The sequence below is a fragment of the Diuraphis noxia genome, unplaced genomic scaffold (assembly GCF_037042655.1).
Source record: "Diuraphis noxia isolate RWA-SAM2 unplaced genomic scaffold, SU_Dnox_SAM2 contig0001, whole genome shotgun sequence".
Classification (NCBI taxonomy): domain Eukaryota; kingdom Metazoa; phylum Arthropoda; class Insecta; order Hemiptera; family Aphididae; genus Diuraphis; species Diuraphis noxia.
Genome location: NW_028301711.1, coordinates 33,037,266 through 33,060,537, shown reverse-complemented (window position 1 = coordinate 33,060,537; position 23,272 = coordinate 33,037,266). Strand labels below are relative to the sequence as shown.

The following is a 23,272-nucleotide window of genomic DNA, read 5'->3' as shown; positions in this document are numbered from 1 at the left end:
CCGCGGCCGACGGCGAGCACACGGCGGCTACGGCGGCGATCGCGACGGTAGCGTCAGTGGCACCGGGCGCGACGAGTGTGTCGGTCGTGTATCGGTCGTGTGTCGGTCGGGTCCTAAGCACAGGTCCAACGCACGCGTTCGCACACCGTTCGGGGGGAAGGGGCCCAACACGCGCCGGTACCGCGTCTGTGTTATACGGCATACGTTTTTTATCGCAATAAAAATATTATGTTCATAATTATTAATTGTTGTAATTAATATTATATCATCCTGGCGATAATGACAATAATAACGATCAAATTATAATTATTACAGTTATTATACGACCGCAGTCGTATATAATGCGTATTGACGGACCGTTTATTAAATTGTAATAATATAAATACTGTTGTATTGCATCTCTCGATCAACACCCAGTACGGCACATAATATACCTATATAATTTTAATATCATCGCCGTCGATTGCTCTGCCGGTCACAAGGGAGCAGCGTGAAGACGACTTCGTTAAACGCGGAATACGTAAGCCCGGACCGACCGATGGAATCCACGTCACCACCGACTTCGGCGGCTGGCGCCTCATCCTCGTCGACGAACGCCGGACGGTTCACGGATAGGGCCACTGAGAGCCTATACCAGAGCTACAACGCCAAGCAGAAGCGCGCGGCGTTCGCATGTTATGTGTCTGCGTCCGTGCTGTTCGACGTGTACTGCCTGTCCGTGTACGACGCCCGGTCTCCGTGGACGTGGTGCCTGCTGGCCACCAACGTGGGCACGCTGCTGTGGTGCCGGCTGGCAGGTGGCCGGCGCCGGTACTGGACGGCCGTGGCCCACCTGGCCTGGCTCACAGCCGACGTCCAAGTCGTTTTCCACATGGTGGCCAACGCGGCCGAAGGCGCCGACCTGCTCGGATGGATACTGCTCTACGATTACCTGGCCTACGTGTCCCTGCCGCTCACTCTGGCCCTGTGCATAGCCCTCAGCGCCACCACGTGCGTCACCTACGTGCTCACCATGGCCGTGCTGGGCCGTCACCACGCGTACCTCGCCCGACAGGTGATATATATATATAAATACATTTATTATATTGCATGATATTTTATTGTTGCTTTTACAAGACATATACGATGTACCTACAATATATTATTTTAATCTACTCGATTCGTGTAACTATTGTGTACCTTTTGTTCGAGAAAGCGACTCGTCGTTATTTTTATTATTATTTTATCGCGGTACCATACGACGAAATATTTGATTTGATTTCCTCGTGTATTACTGCACGGGTAATACGCGTATTATCGTCGTAAGTTTTGCGCACGATATAGGCGATAATACAAAATCACATTAGCCACGCGTAGTTGTGTGCTAACGACGTTAATAACTGCTGCAGCGTATTATTATTATTACGTATAATATAATTCAACGGACGTGCGACGTTCTGACGCGTTATTGTGCGGCGGTGAATCGCATTCGATATTCGCAGCATCGCGGCGATGTCATTGGCTGAGTGTAATTTTCCCCTCGGACCAGTCTCAGAATTTCTCGAGCACGTATCTATATTTTTTGAATTGTGCATGTGCCTGATGAAATTCCACGGAAATAAAGTATCGCGTCGTCTATATTATGTTCACTCTATATATTATAATATGATATGTGTACCTATATATATATATATATATATATATATAAATTACATTACTAATTAGTAATTATTATCATTATATAGACTATAAAGAACGCGCGCGAAAGAACTTCTGAGACGAGATCTGACAACCGCGCGCATTTCAAACGACTCTACATTCGAATTCGAATGCTCTATAACGGCAATTATATGTATGTATGTATATATATATGTATAATGGTATATCGTATAAATACCTATATCTCAACGAACGTGAATATTATTATTATTATCCGACGGCGACGACGAAAACTACTATGCATTTTTTTTTTTTATCGGTTTACAGTTTTATTTATTTAATGTTTTATGAAATTCAAACAATGTACCTATATGATGGTAATGTATTGAGTTATATTTGCTACCTACATGTTTATACATGCACACGAAAAAAAAAAAAATATATATTATAGTATATTATAAACTATATTGACGCCAAAATGCTCTGTACACATTGAGCTCAAAGGAATCACAAAAATGGAACTTGATTTGAGTGCGTATATGCGTACACATGAATACACAACCGATTTAGTGTTTGAATGGGCAAATTGCCCCAAATTGTAATATTCAACGTAATATAATACAGTATAATATTATATTATATAAAGGTACCTACGTATAAGGTATATATATAATATATACTATATAAAGTATAGTATCCGAGCATTGCCTGTGGTGTTCAATTTACTTTTATTGATATAAAATATATTATTGATGTAGTTTTCTATCTATAAAAAGTATGAGTAAAAAAATATATAGGTACATATATTTCTATTCATCGTGGATTTGAGATTTTTTTAAGTTAAGCGATGTTACAAAAAAAAAAAAAAGTTAAAATCTAAATATATTTTTACATAGCTCCACCAAAAACAAATAAATAAATAATTAAAAAACAATTTATACTTTCAGTATTCGCAAAGCAAACGATTTACGATGCCTATTAGATAACTATATTTAGGTATGTTTCGATCATTTTAGTAAGTACCTACACTTCACTTGATTAGACTACTAAACATATAATATCAAAGAAGTTTAAACCTTAAATGTAATACCAATAACAACATTTAGATTTGTAAAATTTTTTTTTTTTCAATTTATAATGAAATGAAATTATTATTCGTCCCGTCGTCCGTATTCTCAATAGGTATAGTCATTGGTCCCATTGTCTCCAATGACGCTTCACCATTGATTCTGGTTATTTCCTAATCGTCTAAACACATTGTCATAGTTCTTAAATACAATGATTTGTAAAACAAATCAGCAGGTTTCCGTCTGATCATACAATGCGCGTACTGTTCCAAAAAAAATAAGTTTCCGGTGAAGGGATTGAACCATCATTATTAAAATTTTTTTCTTCTGTTACAGCTTCCGCTGTTTCCGCTTTTTACTCCGTATTTTTCACGTTTCCATCACGTATTCACGTTCGTTGAAAAATTATTTGCCTCAACTTTAAGTTTTTAACTCGTCGATCTCGTCTTTTTAATAGGTACCAACACACATGCAAGCACGTGAGTGCTAGCTGCAGCTTATATTATTATATTCCAAAAATTTATTTTTGGCTTGTACCTATATATAATTAACAGCCGCTTTTACACTAATACATAAAGTTTAAGTATAATTTTACTCATTGACCGCAGATACATTAAATTACACAATGTTGAAAAGTTATTATACATTTATATATTTTCTTTATGATATGCTTCTGTGGTGTTATAATTATGAAGGTGTATACTTGAGTTTCATACCAACAGTGTTAATTATGTTAATAATAATAAAAAGCTATAAAAAATACTTGTTCAAACTAGATCAATAATATAATTTTCACAAAATCATTATTTAAATTTCTTACGATATCAACGCATAATATTTTAAGATTATAAACGAAATATTATGTAACTACCCTATTTAGTATTTACATATTTACATAGCCTGCGATAAAAAAAATAGAATGGCCAAAAGGTTAATTTTTTTTTACATAGACATTTTTAACCCAATTTAATTCGTTATTTACATTACTTACACATATATCTACAAACATTTTTGAAAATCAAACCTTTGTGAACAAATTTTTAACAGGTATTTAATATTCAGCCAAAATATTATGGAGCGCTGATTACTAAATAGTTTGGGATTCAATTATTTTAGTTGGAATCATTTATTATAATATGTAACCGTTAGAATTTAAACCTAACAATAACCGATTTACTACTTCACAGCACAAAATTACATTCCAAATGAATAAATTCTATTAACAAGATTGTTGAATGTTATCGTCGTATAAGTCTATAACACATTATATTTAGTACTTATAGAAAAAATTAAAGACATTTTAAAACTTACCTGTACATTCTGTAGGTATAGAAAGGTACCTACATTTATTTGTTAAACTCTAAACAAAGAATATTCGATCAATGCGAAGCTTGCAAATCGTGTAATAGTTATGTTTCGATCACTTTGAATATGATTATACTTGACTTGAATTAGACAGCTAACCTTATAATACTAAACCAAACCATTTAAAGTTGAAATTATTCATAGAAATGTAACAATTGTCAATAATTTTAACGTACGGATGAAAATCAATATTGTCGTTTACACACATTGATTAGGACATCAGCTTATTAACTAATTGTAATATTTTTGCAGCGTATAATATATTCATTATACTTAAATGACCAACAATGTAATATTACGTTTACCTATTTTATTACAAGTAAAGTATAACGATTTTCATTTTTACATACTTATTAGTTGGTTAAGCTGGGAAATATAACTAGTTTGTTCAACTTTATGAGTTAAGTTTTTAAAGACGAATGTCAATTAAGTTTAAAATTGAAAATAGCTTTTGTTTAAAACTTGTTAATTGTAAAAAGTACCTAACAATATTATTAAGCAATGTATATTTTTTTGTTTAATTGTTAGGTACAGTCTATGCCAAAGCACATTATGCAAATTTCATATAAGTATTAAGTACTTATATGTATAAATACATAAAACAAGAAATATAGGTACAGTAAAAATAATACATATCAGGGTGGTTGATGGGAAAATAACAGAAAGGGAGGGCATCTTATGATAGAACCCAATTTTAGTTTAAAGTTATTTAGGTTAATTATTAAGAAATCATGGAACAATTTCCAACGTTTATTTAAACATCAGCTATGTTAGGTGATAGAGTTATTGTTTCAAAAATTTAAATTAATATCTTCTTATGAGATTACATACTAAGATAATAATTTTTTTAATTTGTATACATTGGTAGTTGTATTCACTTGTAATCATCTCAACAGTGTATAATATTTATTAAAGGTAGGTATAATCTTATAAATAATAAATATTACCTTTTTTTGTTTATTATGGGGTTTTTTTTTCTTACGAAATTATAATTTTTGATTTATATATGTGGAATTATGTTTAAATAGGTAGGAATTATATTATAAACGAATTTATTTATGGTGATTCTAAAATGAATTAACTACTATTTGTAATCTCATTGTTACTAAAATTATCTAAAAACAAACTTAACTCATTAAATTAAAATTAAAATAATATAATTTTGTAGCTAGGTGCTTTTCTAAACATCTATCGATCCAATCATTTGCTTGAGCTTTATCAGTTTTAGCTTTATAGAATTGTAATGCTATACCTACCGTCGATATCCAAGATGTGAGCATAAAACGTCTACATTTCCTCCTTTGTAGTATTCACGTTGTATAACAAATCAGAAGCTATAAAATCACCTTTGTAAAATCCTGCAGGAATATTATTTTCTTGAATTTGTGAATGCTTTTTGTACTTTCATATATTTTCCAGCTCTGAAGGAGTATTTGAGACACATTTATGATTATTGCGATACATGATTGATTTATGTCAAAATATTTTTCATCACTTAGGTTTTTTTGAAGCATTGCTCTTTCCTAGATAAAAAAATATGTTTCTGTACTTATTTTTTCAATGGTTAAATGTTTTGTTTACTTTAGAATTGTTTTAAATGTTTTTTTTTTTCACTAACTCGATTAAAAGCTTCACTATTTACTGATAAATTTAATTTTGTACTTTGAGTGTATATTTTGTATGACATTTATTTTCATCTTAATTGTAAATTCCTATAGATTTAAAACCAGAAATTAAAATTATTGATGAACAGTAATCAATATTTTGTCTATTCAAGCTATTCTTAAAAATTCGATTAAATTCCGTCTTTGTGATACGACTGCACTACGATTATTTTTATATTTTTTATACGCTAATAAAGACTTTCTCTACAGGATATCAATTAATTTTTGCACACCACGACTGGCAGTGTGAGACAAATTGGACATTTTCTCATATTTATTTCTATACTGTATTAGTAAATGTTTACTCAATTGACCCGCCACATGGGGTATGGTTAGCTTGTGCACGTGATCTGTAACAAACAAGTATATTCCAGGAAGACGAGTATAATAATATAAAATATTTTGATAAATAATATGTATATTATAGTAATGTATGTAATATAATTAGGTGTATTCAATTTGTAAAAAAAAATAAAATCTTTTACTCTAATTTTCTATGCATGTAATAGATATATAATAATTTGTCAATTCATGCCAGCTAGTTTCCGTCTCATCAACCATCGTGAAATCATACAATGTAATTCTACATTTCTTGTTCTAAAAGAAAGATTCTGGCGAAAGAACTAAACCATCATTAGAAGTTTCTTCTTTGGTCCCAGCTTTTGGTTTTCGCTTTCGATTTTGTCTTTTTTGCGTTTTTCTTTTAGTTGATAGTTAAAAAATAATTTAATTCGACTTAAAACTTTTAACTCGTTGATGCCTACCTTGTAAGTAGGTGGTCTACCTGCACCATATATGAAGGGCATGCGTTCTAATATTATGTCATTAACTTTGTATGGCTTGTGTATAAATAACAACTTTTACGGCAAAACATCTAGTTTAAGAATACTTTTACTTCTTTACCTGCAGGTATTTTAGGTACGTTAAATTTGGCATTTAATGTTCTCGATTATAAATTATCATATTATATTTCAAAATTTTCTTCAATATATCCGTCTGCAGTGTTATAGAAAAATAGGTAGGTACCTAATAAGTATTCTTGGTTATTAAGCTATTAATATTGTTAGTAAATAAATAGATAATTATTATATAAATAAGGAGAGCAATTTTAGTCAGTCAGCACATAATATATTAGGTAGATTATACTAAAAAAACTAATATACATATTGTACCTAAATATTTATCAAATTAACTATTATTATTTTTATTCTTTATAACAAAAAAAAACAATGTTTTTTGTATGTATATAAATAATAATATGTCAATATTCGTATAATAATTTATTACTTAACTATTAATTTATATTTTTTTGTTTTGTACAAGATTATAGGTACAATAATATGAGTATACAGTTTTTAAAATGTAGTGATCAATTTTTATGAATTTAAAGTTGAAAGGGGGCTCACTAAGTGTGTGGTGCCTTTGGGCCCAGTCGAATCTTAATCCAGACTTGAGATAATAACACCTATTCAAACTGCATCAATAATATAATTTTTAACAAATCATTATTTAATTATTATTATAGGATTATACCTATCCTATTTACATAGAATTTATTTACTTAAGAAAAAAAATTGTTGATGATCAAAAGTAGAAGAATTTTTTGTTTTGAATTTGTTAACTCTATTCAATTTATGTTTGTGCACAAGGGTTGCAAGCATTTATGGCAATCATCTCTTTGTATAAGCCTTTTTAATAAAACAATTTTGTCCGAACATGCAGGCCCCAGCTAATTAACTGGAAAGTTTGGAAGTCGACTGTTTTTGCAAATCACAATCGTCATTGCAACCGTTAGAGTGTACATTTGTACAGTACAATAATAAAATAATAGGACTGATATTTTACAGTAGGTACAAAATATATCATTCATATATATATAGGTATCCTTTATCTACTATTCTTAGATCATACTTAATCGCTTATTATGTACGCTTATACAATCATTCAAATTCGTAAAAAAATATATTTTATTTAAATTTGATAAAATCAAATTATTTTCCGTATTTTAAACTTAGTCTCATTATTGTCTCACATGACGGGTTTTCACTTCTCAAAAATATTTATTAAACATTGAAACGTGATATTCGTCTGATTAGCAAAAATAATAATACGGGTTTAAAAAAAAAAAAAAAAAATGAATTCCTGTTAGGGAACAACAATCTTTAGAATTTTCTCTTTTGTCATAGTTTTAGAGTTCCAATGTACTATTATTACAGTAAGTAGGTACATACAAAATATAAGACTCTCAGTAAAATAAATTATCTTAAAAAGATTTTAGAATTTTATAATCGTAATATACTCATTATGGGTACCTATACTTAATTATTATATAGGTAATTTTAGAAAAATTTAAAGGTATCCTAAAACCTACCATTACAAACTGTATAGTACTAACAGTTAATTGTAAGCTTTGTCAAAAAGATATTTGACCAAAATTTAAAACCATTTTTAGTGAAAATGTGAATCATTTAGGAAACTTAAATAATATTATATTTAAATAAACGCTTTTAAAAGGTATCCAATAACATTTAAATAATCTATGTGTAATGGTATATTAATTATTGTTTTTTGTTTTTGTAAAAATACTAACATTACCTTCCTACTAAATATAGGAATAGTGCTAGGTACGGTGGGAAAATATATTATAAAAGTATAGGTTCCTGCACTAAACTAAAAACGTGTAAATAGTTGTTAAGCCAAATAAAACAATTTTCGAATCGACAAAGTTTTCGCTTGTTGTATGCCCTCTATAGATGGAAAACAATACGCTATTATTAAATATTTCTTTTGAACAGTTCCAATGTCATTACCATTTACTATTTAGCGTACCTACATTGGCATATTATGCCAATTGAATTCCTACGTATACTGTATTAAAAAGTTTGTCTGTGTTAAAGAACAAAAGTTTATTATCGCTTTCCATTATTTTTCAGGATAAACGTTTTTTTTATCAGCGAATCGTTGAGTCACGTATATTTTATAGTTGTCCCAGGCGTTAAAATGTTAATAATAGCACTCTAATAAATGTTGTATTATAGAATTCAAAAAGACTCTACGGTGAAACGATAATAACCAAATTAAGCTGGACAATATTTGATATAACAGTGTGCATTAAAAAAAAAATTAAGCTAACATTGCGTTAAAGAACGAACACGATTCGTTTATGACGAAAAGAAATCTTCACAATGAATTCAAAAAAACATACTAAAAATTGCTGTATTTTACATTATAGTATACTACTAATATAATAAAGTTATTTGTGTAACGTTAATGTTACATAATTTGTATTCAAAATGTAAATAAGTACATAAAAATAGATATTTCATATACTATGACATTATAATATTTAAATATATATTAAAACGATAGTTTTAAATTCTGATATTTTAGTTAAATTGGATTTCAAATTAAAAATAACAAGTTTAATTGTTTTGTTATAATTCAAAAAACATTATTAACTAGTACATTAATATGTCACAGCTATAAAAATTAGAGGTAACAATATATAACTATATAAACAATGCAGTTTTAAAATATTTTAAAAATATTTAGATTAATATTGAGCTACTGAACCATTGAACCATGTACCTATCCACGTCATTCCATAAAGTATATTGTGGTCGTTATTTCCTCATAAGTTAATAACAATTAGCCATGTTATATATTAATATGAAATAGCATTATTATAATAAGTGCAATTTGCTTCTGTCAAACATAAGTTCAACCTACCATATAGCTAGCAATATAAATATATAATTCAATATTCAGAGAACTATAATAATAGGCAGACGTTTTGTCTCTACTCAGAACAATTATTTTGCATGACAAAATCATTTATATTGCATTCAAGTTTAACACATCGTTCATTACAATTAACAATGTCGAGTAAACTTGACACTTGACTTTGACTATAAAACAAAGCTACTTTTCTGGTTTTTTATACGTTATTGGATTTTAATTAAAACTATTATTCCGGTATATATTTAACACCTAGCGTAAATAATTTAAGTTAAAAAAAAAATAACTCCTACTTAGTGTACTGGTTTATAAATTGTTTGACATCCTGACAAATTTCAACTATATTATCTTGTCGTGATGGATGCATAAATTCCCAGCAACATTCGTGTATTATTGAATTCCATTGTCGATTCATTAACATCAAATAGCTACCTATTATAGAATTCAGAAGGGGAATAGAATAGGTAACTAGATAAACTTTAGTTGTATTAAAAGTTTCTATATAAACGTAATAATAGATAATTCCTTATTCAAAATGCTATGTATAAGTTATATTTTACATATTTTTTCCATTTAGTTATTTAAACAGCCATTATAATAAATATAGGTTATAACATGCAAATACAACAATTTTACTTGAAATTAAATTAATAATTTTCATTTTGGCAACAAAAAATCAACAAACATTGATACATTTTATAATAATATAGTAAATTATTCTAAAATGTATTAAATATTGATTTGAATAAAATATTGCCTTCATTAAAATATCAAACAATATTGAAGGTTTTAGGTAAATACGTGATAGTCGTACAAATAAATATAGGTACTTGACTGTACCGTTATAGCCGCTACATGATCATATATTTAAGTTTGATTTATATTTAATACTCTTATTAAAAATGCATTTAGTGCTTAAAGGTTAGGGAAATGCATTCAAAAATATTAATAAATTATTTTTATGTTTCCAAATTATATTTCTAAAATTTTAAATTTTCAAAAATAATTTTTAGAATATACCATTTTATTATTGATCTTAGTAGGTTTATACTCCATACAAATTAGTTAAATCAACATAACGTTTTTGAAATGTCCAAAATCATAAATACTTAATTATATTTTACTCGCTGAATATTAAAATGTATAACTAAAATCACTTTTGATTATTTATAATTAAAATTTACATTAAAAAATAGTGTTTAAAGTTACTTCAGTTATTCTACACAATATTCAAAATTCTTCTCAATCCATTTACGATTGCGTGCATAATATTAAATTGAGTTTGACATTTTTCGAATGAATAAGTATTTCTATACAATACTATATACATTATAAAACCACGTCTATAAAAAGACTGAATTGCAAGGTTAACAATATTTATAAATTTATGTTTAATATTTTTAAAGGATTTCAATCCAAATTAAATTTATAGTGGTGGTAATGATCTGAAGTTCTTGCGTTGTTATATTTATTGCATAATTGTAGCGTTTTAGCAGCTGCAGGCTGATAGATGTGCGTACAAAAGTGGTAATTAAATATAATTTATATGACGTTAAAACAGTTAATTACCAAATGTGTAAAAGTTTAAGCTGTAAGTAATGATCCTATATATGTACACGGTGTGAACCTCGTTTATAAATATACAAATGCTAACAGATGCAAAGCATCATACTTTTAGGAAAAAAATATTCTATACATGGGTACAAGGTATTTAAATATTACGACGAAATGAAATGATAAGCCTTTTTAACGGAACAGTTATATGAAATTAAATCACTTGAATAAACGTGTGCATAATTCCTTCACAATATAATGTGTATAGATAATATATTTTTATTCTAAGTAGAAAATAAACTTAAATATTTTAAAATTGACTGTTGCCTGGCATGAGTGATGGTGGGTACCCAGGGTACCTATAGTTAATAATAACTATTTTTACGGAATGAAGAAGGTTCGTATTAGGTACCAGGTACCTATATGATAAAAAGAAATTCTGAAGGAAGTATGACATTCAAGAACTTGGTGGGCCACTATAACGGGTGCTTCTGAAATGCAGAATAATATTGAAAAATGTTATTTGTCACTCGCCTCGTTTAGAATATGAAATATCCATACAATATTATTCATATCTATGTTTTTGCAGGAATAACTAAAAAAATATTTGAAGAATATTTTGTGAATTTGATACAGTTTTTTGATTAAGTAGGTAATGGGCATAAGATGGAAAATTAGTTACAGTTAAAAAAGAGTACTTATATTCAGTATCTATAATAAATAAATAAAATAAACAATATTGTTAAATGGAATATTAAAACGTTGAATCTAAATGTTAAATCATTTTTACCTAGCTACCTATAGATATTTGTGCATACGCCATTGAACCTATATTTTCGATATCTTCTTATATCACGAAGATGAATAATTAATAAAATATGATGAACGATAATCGATTGTAAAATATATTTTATTTTACTTATTCAAAGTATTTGAGAAAAAAAATTACTTGTTTGTATTCGCCAGCACAATGAAATTTAATAAATTGTTTAGTTCCTATATACTTATTGGTGTTGGTTGTAATTTGCGATTATTCTTTTTGTTGTTAAATATGTTATTCGTATTAAACGAAATTTTTGTGTCTACAAATAAAAAAATAACTACCTATGACTTTTTTTATGCCGGTATTTAAATAACAAAGTATAACAAAATTGTATGGTATACCTACTTAGCTATTTACTAACATAGTGACATACCTTATAATAGTGTGCTTGGAAATATATTTAATTAAGTTTTTCGCTTATGTATGCGATGCATTGAAAGATACACGTTTTCTGTTGTGCGTGCATTCATGTGTGTGCGTGTGAGTGTGCGCGCGCGGCATTTCGGGTAGGTAATATAGCAATTTCTAACTTCAAAGACACTGTATTTTCGTTTAAATATAGCTAGGTATACTTAATTTCAATAAGCCTCGAGGGTGAATTTTTTTTTTAGACGTTAATATTCTATGCGTATATTATATTATTGTATTATGCATTTATTTCAGAGTATCTATTATATAAATACTTACATCCATATAGTAAAAAAAAATACGTTAACTAAAGTTTGCATCAATCGGCGAAGACAGTTCGATTGGACGTATACCGTATCAGGATATTATTTTATACGATAATATTATCACAATGATGGCACCGGGACTTATTTTAACTCATATACTGTCGCCGGTAACATTTTAATAGGACGACTATATTTTTTAAGAGATAATTTAAAATCTATTCACTAGTCCAAAATTACAACCGATTTACACATATAGTATTTAATATACAGTATACCGTATACCAAAACATACTTTACATCGTATTTGATCTATTTGACTGTAACACATACAAACAGACAAATCTTGATATTTTTACTAAATACATTTATTCTTTATAACATATGTGCATAATTCATACTAATGTGCATAAATAACTGAAACGTACATTTTTTTAACCATTATCATCAAAGTGGATCCACAAATATTTTCGACTATTGATTTTCCAACTGCCTACAATTATTTTATAGCTATTAGCTATTTACAATATGTATAGATATTATATTATTTTTTTTTATAAACCGTTTACCTTTAAAAAATATAATTCATAAAAATTACAATTCATTTTTTGTAATTAAAAACTTTATTACTATGATATAAAATAAAATAAAATAAATCAGATATAAGAATTCAATCTTACAACATTGTTTCATTCAATTTTATTAAAAAAGTCATTACTATCCAAGTTTGTTCAGAATTTTGGATAATAACACGTCAATATTGTTTTTTAAGCCATCTTGGCCAGTCGGCATTAGTCTATTACACCAGAGATGGCCAACTTGTGGCTCGCGTCATAATCGTAAGCAGCTCGCGCCTCATCAAAAAAAAAAACCAATATTTACTTTTTAACGATAAAATTATGACAATTATAAAATGTATTTATAAACATTTTGGCTCTTGGTATTAGTGTATTTATCTATGTGGCTCGCTGACGTATTAATGTTGGCCACCCCTGGTCTATACATGAGTAATATTTTATCTGACCTCACTCTGACTTCATTTTGAACAAGTTCTATTTCTATCTGTAGTTATCATTTTTATAGAAACTATAAACTATATACTAAGGGATCTATTGCCTATACAAATTCAAACTAGTTAGGTAACTTGCACACTGCTATACAGTATTAAAAAAAAAAAACTACGAACAACTTTCATAGACTCATAGTTTCGGTTCTGAATAGTATATATTATAAATAAATTTATCAATATTAATTATAATACCTAGTTATATTTTTAACATAAAAGAGATTATATTTTATTTTACGAATAAGTTATCAAATAGTTATGACAATATTTGATGATAAAGTACAAAATAGTTTCAAATTGTCGTGGTTTTTACAAATTTCGTTAAAATTTTAACTTTTAAAGATTATGTTGTAAAAAAAACGTGGCTATGATTTTTCAATAATTTCAAATTTTTACTGATAAGAAATCTTACGAAAGATCTCACTTTAAATTTTTAGACTCAGCTCAAAATGGTTTTTAATTTCATTAAAATCATAAAATAATGTATCAAAAAAATGTGGTGCATAAATATTATTATTTTTCTCGATGGTCAACATTTTGTACGGGGAATTTTTTACTTTTGAGCTTTAACCTCCTGAAGTTACTTTTGTTACCAGAAACCACCCTTGAAAATGAAGATTCAAGTTTTTTTTTATGAAAAGTGTCTGCTGAGTGTAAACATGCGCAAGCCCACACATACATACACATAATACAACATTATAAGACCAACACACATTCATTGCTACGCTCATACTCTAAAAGTAAAAGCTATACATATTATCTCGTAAAAATATTGAAAAAAATAAATATATTATCGAGATGATCCAGTAATTATAACCAGTAATGAGCTATTTTCTTTCTTGTTAGGAGACAATTTTCCGGGATTCATTGGAGTGATTCTATTTAAAAAAGAAAAATATTCAGTCGTAAAAATACATTGCTAAAAGTTGAAATGTGGAAGAGATTTAAATCTGTAATGACTTCTTGAGTCATGACTACTTGTATTAAATAAACCACTACATTAGAATATTACCTTTATTTAATTATGATTTGACTTGTACATTAACAAAACTAAAATTTTAAATTATTCATTTATTAGAAGACAAAAAATATGATTTTGAAAATATTAAAACTATTGTACAATAATTTTATTAAAATACATCATATTTGGTTAATATTATCAATGATTATTAATACTATTTATATCTTCCATTAATCGCATAACAATAATTTTATGTACACCAATATTTGAAATCTTAAAGAATACAAATACTGAAATTTAGTCAACCGACTGATTCAGTAACACCATAACTCTTATTGAAGATAGCTGGTAGTGTTTTAAAATTATTACATTTGATAATACTTTGCGTAGTGCCAGATTAATTTTGATAGATGATATTATATTTATAACATCAATCATATTTAAAATTGTTAAAGTTTGTCTGAAAATAGCACTATGTTTGATTGTTGATCCAACAAATATGAGTATATTCTCATCAGTTGCAAGAAACATTTCGTCCAGAGAGACATAATATTACATATTATTGTAATTTTATTAATTTATTATCGTTTATTTTTTCATCGAGTAATCACGCACATAATATGATATAAACTAAAATTCTCATCAGCTTGATTAGCTGTTTCAGCATCTATAATTATTGGGAAGGTATCATAATAAATCGAGCGAAAATACGAACGTTTACATTTACGTAGAGTGTAATTGAAAATTTAATATGATCATTGTAATTACGTTTGATTGCGATTGTATATATAAGCTTTCGTATTTTTCATTTGAAAGCAAAAGGGGGCTTTTGCACGAACTGTGCTCTTTATAATTGAAAATCACCTAAGCGCTATGCCGTGTATCTCGTAAATCTCATCAAACACTATATGTATAATGTATGTATCTGCTTCAACACATAGACGTACGCAGGGGGTATGCAAGGTATGCAGCCGCATACCCTGAAGCTCTGTGGGATAAAAAAAGGGTGTTAAAGTTTAACAAGAAGAACATAAAAAAATAAAAATACTTTTTTCTACGGACTCGAGTAAAACGGAGACTATAATAATTATTAAGGTACACAGCTATTTCACTTAAATAAACAACGTTTTTATACGTTAAATCCACAAAGCTTCTGATACAGGTGAAAAAATAATAACGTCACTGCAATAGATTGCGTATATATATATATATATATATAAATACATGGAATTTACATCCCTATCCTTGCCATTGAACGTCTGTCGTAGTTTTCCGTTTAGAAAACGGTAACCACGAAAGACACGAAATTTTGTGACAATCCTGCAGTGACTCGCGTATTCACGATCCCGAAACGAAAGATAATACAGCAACCGCATAATTAAATAATGTACCCAATGTGACATAATATGTAAATTCGCGCGTTTATATCGACGAATAACTATCTGTGTACAATGTATATATTTTACATAATATGTGTATTAATATATATATATATATATGTAACCTATATATACACCAACACCGTACATACTTACCTATGCCTATGTAGGTATGATGTATCATATTGTCGCAGGTAATTCTCCAGAGTTTCAGAAGTCAAATTTTATTCTGCTCTCTAGGTCACGGGTTGTCGCGATTGAATGGGATGAAAAAAACTTGAATTATGTTTCAGGCCATTCATTCTGCTGAACAATACATGACGATGGTTAAGATTTACGATTGTAAAGACCCTATATATACACATCATAAGGCGTCCCTTATATTATATTCTTATCTCGGGATCATTCTGAAAAACTAACCCTGCGGTGTTAACCTTACACACTACGTCTAAAGTCGAGGGCTTGATTTTTTACCTCCGTTACCTGACAGTCCGATTAAAGGATAAGATTAAGTTACACCGTCTTCAGGTTTTTTTTCGGATGAGATTACATAATATCCAGCTTACAACGGGAATCGGCAGCAGTAGTTTTACACAAAAAGTGGTGGATATAATTATATTATTGTTATGTAAAATGAGTAAAATAATCGGAAAAATAGTCTACAACAGGCTTAATTAGTATGTAAAATATCTATTATCTCCAAACCAACATTGGTTTAGGAAATTTCACTCCACAACAGATAGCCATGTCCAAAACAGAAATACTCGAATCGTTTGCCAACAAACAAACCATGATCCTCGTTAGCTTAGATCTTCAAAAAGCATACGACACAGTTTGGCGTCATAGAGTTTTAAATATACTGAGCAAATGGAATATCAATACGCAGATGCTTCAATTTATAGTAAGTTTTCTAAACGAAAGATCTTTCCAAGTTAAAATAAATGACCATATTCCAGAAAAATTGTATTTGAAAACGGAGTCCCCCAAGGTTCCCAATAAGCATTTTGTTTTTTTCAAGCTGCAATTAAATTTCTTGTTAAATCAATTATATTTGCTGATGATAGGTACTCATTTCTATCTCAAAAGAAAAAACTTCAAGCCCACGACTCATCTTCTTCAAGATTACCTAAACAATCTGTCTAAGGTGTTTCCACTCACGATTTTTATCCTCTCACCCGAAAAAAACTAAATTTATCATGTTTTCTAAAAAAATCAAAGTTCATCACCAAAATTACTTCTAAGAAACACTTCCTACCATTTCGTGAACATTATAAAAAGTCTAGGTCTTATTTTTGCCAGCCAACTCACTTGGAAACCCCATATAATCAAAACTAAGACCAATGCATCAAAAGTATAAATATCTAAAAAACCTTAAGCCGTGCTGAATGTGGCGTTGAAAGTATTGTCTTAGTCAACTTATATAGATCTCTAGTTAAATCTAAATTAGATTACGGATCAATCTATTATAACAATGCCATCCCTAATATTTTAAAAACGATTGATATAATTTATAACAATGGCCTAAGAGTAGAAACTAGAACAGCGGTTCTCAACCTTTTTAGAGTCACGTACCACTTACACAATTTGAAAATTTTTACAAACCACCTGACCATTTTTTTGCTTATTAATAATGTATAGGTTTAAATTATATGTATAGAATTTTGTTAATAAATACATTTTTTATGAAGGTAGATTTTCATCACGTATCACCCTATGAGCTTTCCGCGTACCACTAGTGGTACGCGCACCACAGGTTGAGAACCACTGAACTAGAGTATTTCGAAGCAACTCCATTCTAACCATTCTATCCATTTCTGAAGAACCCCCTTCACATTCACATAATTAAATTATCTCTAAATTACATAGCTCACATTCTATCGTCTCCAGAAAATTCAACATCGCCATATTTAATTCAAAATCGTTATGCCAGATTATTCTATTCTAATTTTAATCTGAAAAACCCTTTGGTTTAAGAATGAAAAATGAAATGGCACTTTCTATCCAAATATTAACCCAATATTAATAATCAAACGTGAAAGAAATATGGCGCCTGATTGAAGTGCGCCAAATTTTCTTGTGAACACCAATCTAGCAGGTTATGCAAAAAAAACCTCAAACATTACCTATTATATATAAAAGCTTATTTAACGAAATTTTTACCTTTTCCACGTCAAACCCTCTAATATATACAGATGCTTCCAAAAACAACTTAGATGTGGAGATTGCTATAATATACGACGACTTGTCCATATTTTACTAACTACTAGACCAAAATAGTTTCTATACAACAGAATACATTGCATTTCTTTAAGGAGTCCACCAAGTCGTTCAACTACCTGATCAACATTAAATTTGTTCAGATTCACCCAGCGCCGTAAACAACCTAACCCTAACTATTAAAATAAGTAACACTATTGCAAAACCTAACAAGAGCATATGATACTGGTATATGGACACCAGACCATTGCAGAATAGATGGAAATAATAAAGCTGACGTATTTTATAATTTTGTTAGTAAAAATGTAATTAAAAAAAATACATTTAAATACATAAATGAAAATCAAATACAAATAATGCTTTTAATAATTATAATATTAATAAAATCCAAATATATAGACACAATTTTTAAATGAAATACAATAAATATAATTTAAGTTCTAATATAAAAGTATTTTTTTTTTTTTATGTTTTATAGAAAATCTATTAAAAATTTGAAACAATTAAAAGCCATTATATAATAATGAGTCCCTTTGAAAATTTTGGGCGGGCTGGTTTAAAGCCGGAACATACTATGGTGGGCCACGCACACCTTGATCTAAAGTAAACACTGCAACACATAGTTCGACGTCGATAAACGTCTTCAGACACGAGACCGTTAAATTAAAATGCGTTGAAATGTCCGCGAAAACCGATAAAATAGATATTTACCGTTAAAACTGTACCATCAAATATCTTTTTGATTGCCATAAACCTCACGACAGCTTGTCGTACGAGTTAATTAAATTTATCAGATTTAGGGGCCAAACCCAATGCGGTTCTATTTTACATCATCGTGAATTCGTAACATATTTTTATGTGCCGCTACTACCTATTGCTAAAATGCTATTGTACGATATGTATCATCTCTACAGAAGTTGCTGTAAGCCTATACACATAGCCGATGACCAGCATATGAAATAGTTTATTATTTATTATGGAAATCAAGTAATAATAATATAGCAATAATAAATAATTCATGTCTTTTTTTAAAAATGTTTATGATACCGTGATTTTGGGAGAAAATATGATAATAAAATATTTTATCTGTACACCATGAATAAAATATTTATTATTATTATTATTAAATATTTAAATCATGAATAAAGTATCAAATAAATCGTATTTATTAATCTTGAATGAAATATCGGTGAATTAATAACAGGTACGCGTGTATTGATTAAAGTTAACTTATGTATAAACTTGTCAGTTGTCTCTAAGTTCACAGATCTTATAGTGCAGTAATTATGTTATTTTCGAAGAAAACTCTATTTGCAAAATGTAGAACCCTAATCCTTTTTATTGATTAAAAGGCATCACAAATAATCTTCAAACAAGGTAATTTTAAGTTAATTCTTAATAATTAGGAAAAAACTGTTAGAAATAATTTTTATGAGATAATTATGGAGTTTTATCGAAACTATTTTTAAGTACTTTAATGATTGAATAAATTGTACCTAGGCATACTTATTTAGTTTTGAAGTGGAATTTTTCACATTTTAGTAATTTAAATAATTAAATATACTTTCTTGCTCTTATGATAACTCTTATTTACTATTTATTTGAATTCTGTTATCCAGTGGTAGCCTGAAGAAGGTATAATATGCTTTAAATCACGTGATTCATGGTAACTGGATAGGTCTCTTATAGTTGGAAAAGTTAGTTTGAATAATCTTTAGAGATTATTTAACAACTAAAACAATCTATGAGCTCATTATTTCAAGAGCAGTGGAAAAATTTAAGGGTGAGTGGGGTAAAAATAATGTAATTCAAGGAAAAAAATTCAAGCCGTCGATGCTTAAATATGTTTGGATTACTTACGCTTATTCTTTAATATTTAGATTAATTTAAATTAAATAATAATCTAAGTTCATGGGTTTCCTTACCTACTTTTAATGTCTTATATGAAATCATGAAATATTCTAATTAATTTTTCACGATTTTTTTTCTTTTAATATTTTACTTATAATCAATATTATGTAGGTAAAAACAGTTTTTTACAAACTATATTTCCTTGCATAAGATATATAGTAGCTCAATTAAAATATAATTGTTATTTTACGTTATTTAAATTAAATGCTTATTGTATTTTGTGTTAATTTTACATTACATTAGTAGGGTGCCAAATGTTTATGTTTTCATATTATATGCACGTAGAAACCATTTAATTCAACTTTATGATTCGATGGATTTATAGTAATTGCCAGTAAAATAGTATACAATACTTCCCTCGTTTTGTGAGTTATGTTTTATAGGTGTTTGTTTTTCCAACGACATTCACATAATTTTAAAACATTACTATATATTATATTTCTATGTAATCATGTTTTTTTCTATTGGAATGTGTATCAATACTTGAGTACCTACTCTCATTTATCTTTATTGAAATCAAACACATCAAGGATAATGTGAAGAAAAACAAGTATTGGCTATTCAATGATTATTACTTACAACATTAATAAATAGGTATACATGCACATATAGATAAGTACTCAATCTTTATAATTTATATTAAAAATGTTACCTATAATGTATGATACAATTTTCAAAACTTGGTATAGCCCATTATTTCAAGCTATATTCTGATTCTTAATTATTTCAATTATTTCATAGTCCAAATAACTTAAAGAACAATTTTTCAAGAAAAAATAACGTAACATGTCCGTTATTTTAAAAATTGACACTACTGGAATTTTCATATTAGAAGTTTAGAAAAATTGTATATCCAAGCATTTGATCCATTAACTTAGTTCCATTAGACATAGTGACATCGTTGGCCGTTATATGAATTCTATTATATTTATTAAATATTTCCACTTACACTGACTTTCTTAAATAATATATTACATAATACCTATTATGTATTTATTATTGTCTATTTCGTGCTTTCGTGGTTATTATAACATTTCCAGTGCTATCTTAGAATGATGATAGAACAGATTTTTGCGACCAAATTTTTTGTTATATTTCGAAAATTTCCATTCTTATTTTGAATTTTGTTCAAATTTCACTCTTTTTTTTACTTTATTAAATGAATTAATTCAAATTGTGGTTTTTGGAATTTTCAAATTTACTTAAATAATAACATCTACTTTCCTAATTTATACTTATATATATTATTATGTTGTTAGAAAACATCAGGTAGCACGTTTGTTATAAATAAACCAATACTGTTGAAATCTTTATCTTGGATATAACAACATAAATATAGAGGTTATATGAAAGAAAGATTCTAGAAAAATATATGCTAAAATTAGCAAATATGACCGTTTAACATTATTATTTTTTTCTTTTTCAATCATCACATCCACATTTTGTTTTTCTTGAAAATTTGAAAATGTGTAATGTTTTCAGGATTTTTGGTCGTTATATTATACGCATTGTTTAGTTTAACTATATATAGTATAATATTGGTTGATCTGCGTGTTACAGTTTCATTGCTAATATTTTAACTGCTGTACAATAATTAACATGGTGCGAACAGTAAATGTTTACCCAACTGAGCTCAAATAAATATTTTATCAAAGAAAAACAAAAACAACCCAAGGAAGTTACATTTTATTTCCAACTCTCTGGCCGCGAATTATATTCATAGTCATAAACTCATAAACATGAACTATTATGGTCGTGAAACAAAAAAAAAAAACTGATTCCTTTAGATTAAATTTTCCTGCATAAGAATAATAATAATATAAAGTATACTCCCCTTTAAATTATTTTATATACTTTTCACGTTAAAAAACCATTATATTATTATTATTAAATTTAGATGTACCTGTACGTATTCCAAAGGACTATACTATACTTATCAAAATACATTTATCATTAAGTCTTACTAAGCCCATTTAAGTTGATTTCTTATAGGCAGCTTGTGGTGTGAGTAAAAGATTATATTTTTCTTGTATGGTTTATCGCATATCGTTAGAAAAGTTTGTGTTGGTAAAAACTATCCATCATTTATTTTGTAAAATATCGTAAGGTTTTATTTTTTTAATAACAAAATAAAATTGTGTACCTATCCAGTAACGCACACATGTATTTCATATATTATACATATAGTAGGCTACTGTTACGACTCAAATGTTTTACATCACCATAAATATTTTAATACAATCCTATAATAAATGTAAGCAGCACATAACACGTGTACATTTTATACGTAGAAGGTAGACGGTAAAATGGTATGACGGCTAATTTTTATTATTCGTTAGGTTAGTTTAATGTTGTTTTCAATTTTGTTTAATTTCCGAACACAATATTGCAACAAAATAATAATATCTCGCACATAAGGGATATGGAAAAACACATGTTTTTGTGAACTCGTACTTTTTGTTTTATGTCAATCATCTAAAAATAACAAGTCAGTAACAATAATTATATTACATTATTCTCAAAAGTTTATTACACAAGTAGATACTATTTTGTTATTTAGAAATGGATATAATAAGTTTATTACACTAATTAAAAATATTCGCTAGCGTGAATCAATGGGAAACTTTGAGGAAGAAATTAAGCGTCCGATTGCACTTTAATGATTTACTATATATAGGTACCTATTATAACTTTGGATAAACATTGTGATGTAAAATTGCATATTCATTTTGAAGTATAAAGTAGTTCATAAATGTGTATACATTAATTAAGTAATAATAGGTATTTATGATAGAACTAATACTTGGGTGGATGGGCTTTTGTATAATATATACAATATACATATATAATATATATATGCGTGTGTGTGTGTTTATTTATACATTTAATTAATTGTTTATTTAATATGGCTTATATTATAATATTGGTACAACAATACAATACTAAATAATAATAATAACTTTTTGACAAATAATTTATTACATAAATAAATATATACGTTTATAAAAAGTAAGATAAGTAATGTAGGATTATTATAAATTCTTATATATCATGAATTATACATAGGTAACCACTCATTTATTATCACTGCTATACTTGCGTTATCACGTTTGGATCGATCAAAATTTAGTAGTATTGACTGCTGCAGCTATTAATAATAAATTATTATTTTCTATAAATAAGTACACAGGATTTCAATAATTTTTACTGTTTTTAAT

General features: G+C 28.3%; 1 protein-coding gene across 1 annotated transcript in view; it reads left to right on the top strand.

Annotated features, from left to right (window-relative positions):
* Window positions 1-23,272, top strand: part of Ac3 (Adenylate cyclase 3) — a 119,014-nt gene continuing 95,742 nt past the window's right edge. Inside the window, exon 1 of the mRNA XM_089228240.1 lies at window positions 1-1,054. Coding sequence (XP_089084366.1) covers window positions 539-1,054 — 516 coding nt within the window. The 5' untranslated portion in view covers window positions 1-538. The remainder of the gene's footprint in view (window positions 1,055-23,272) is intronic.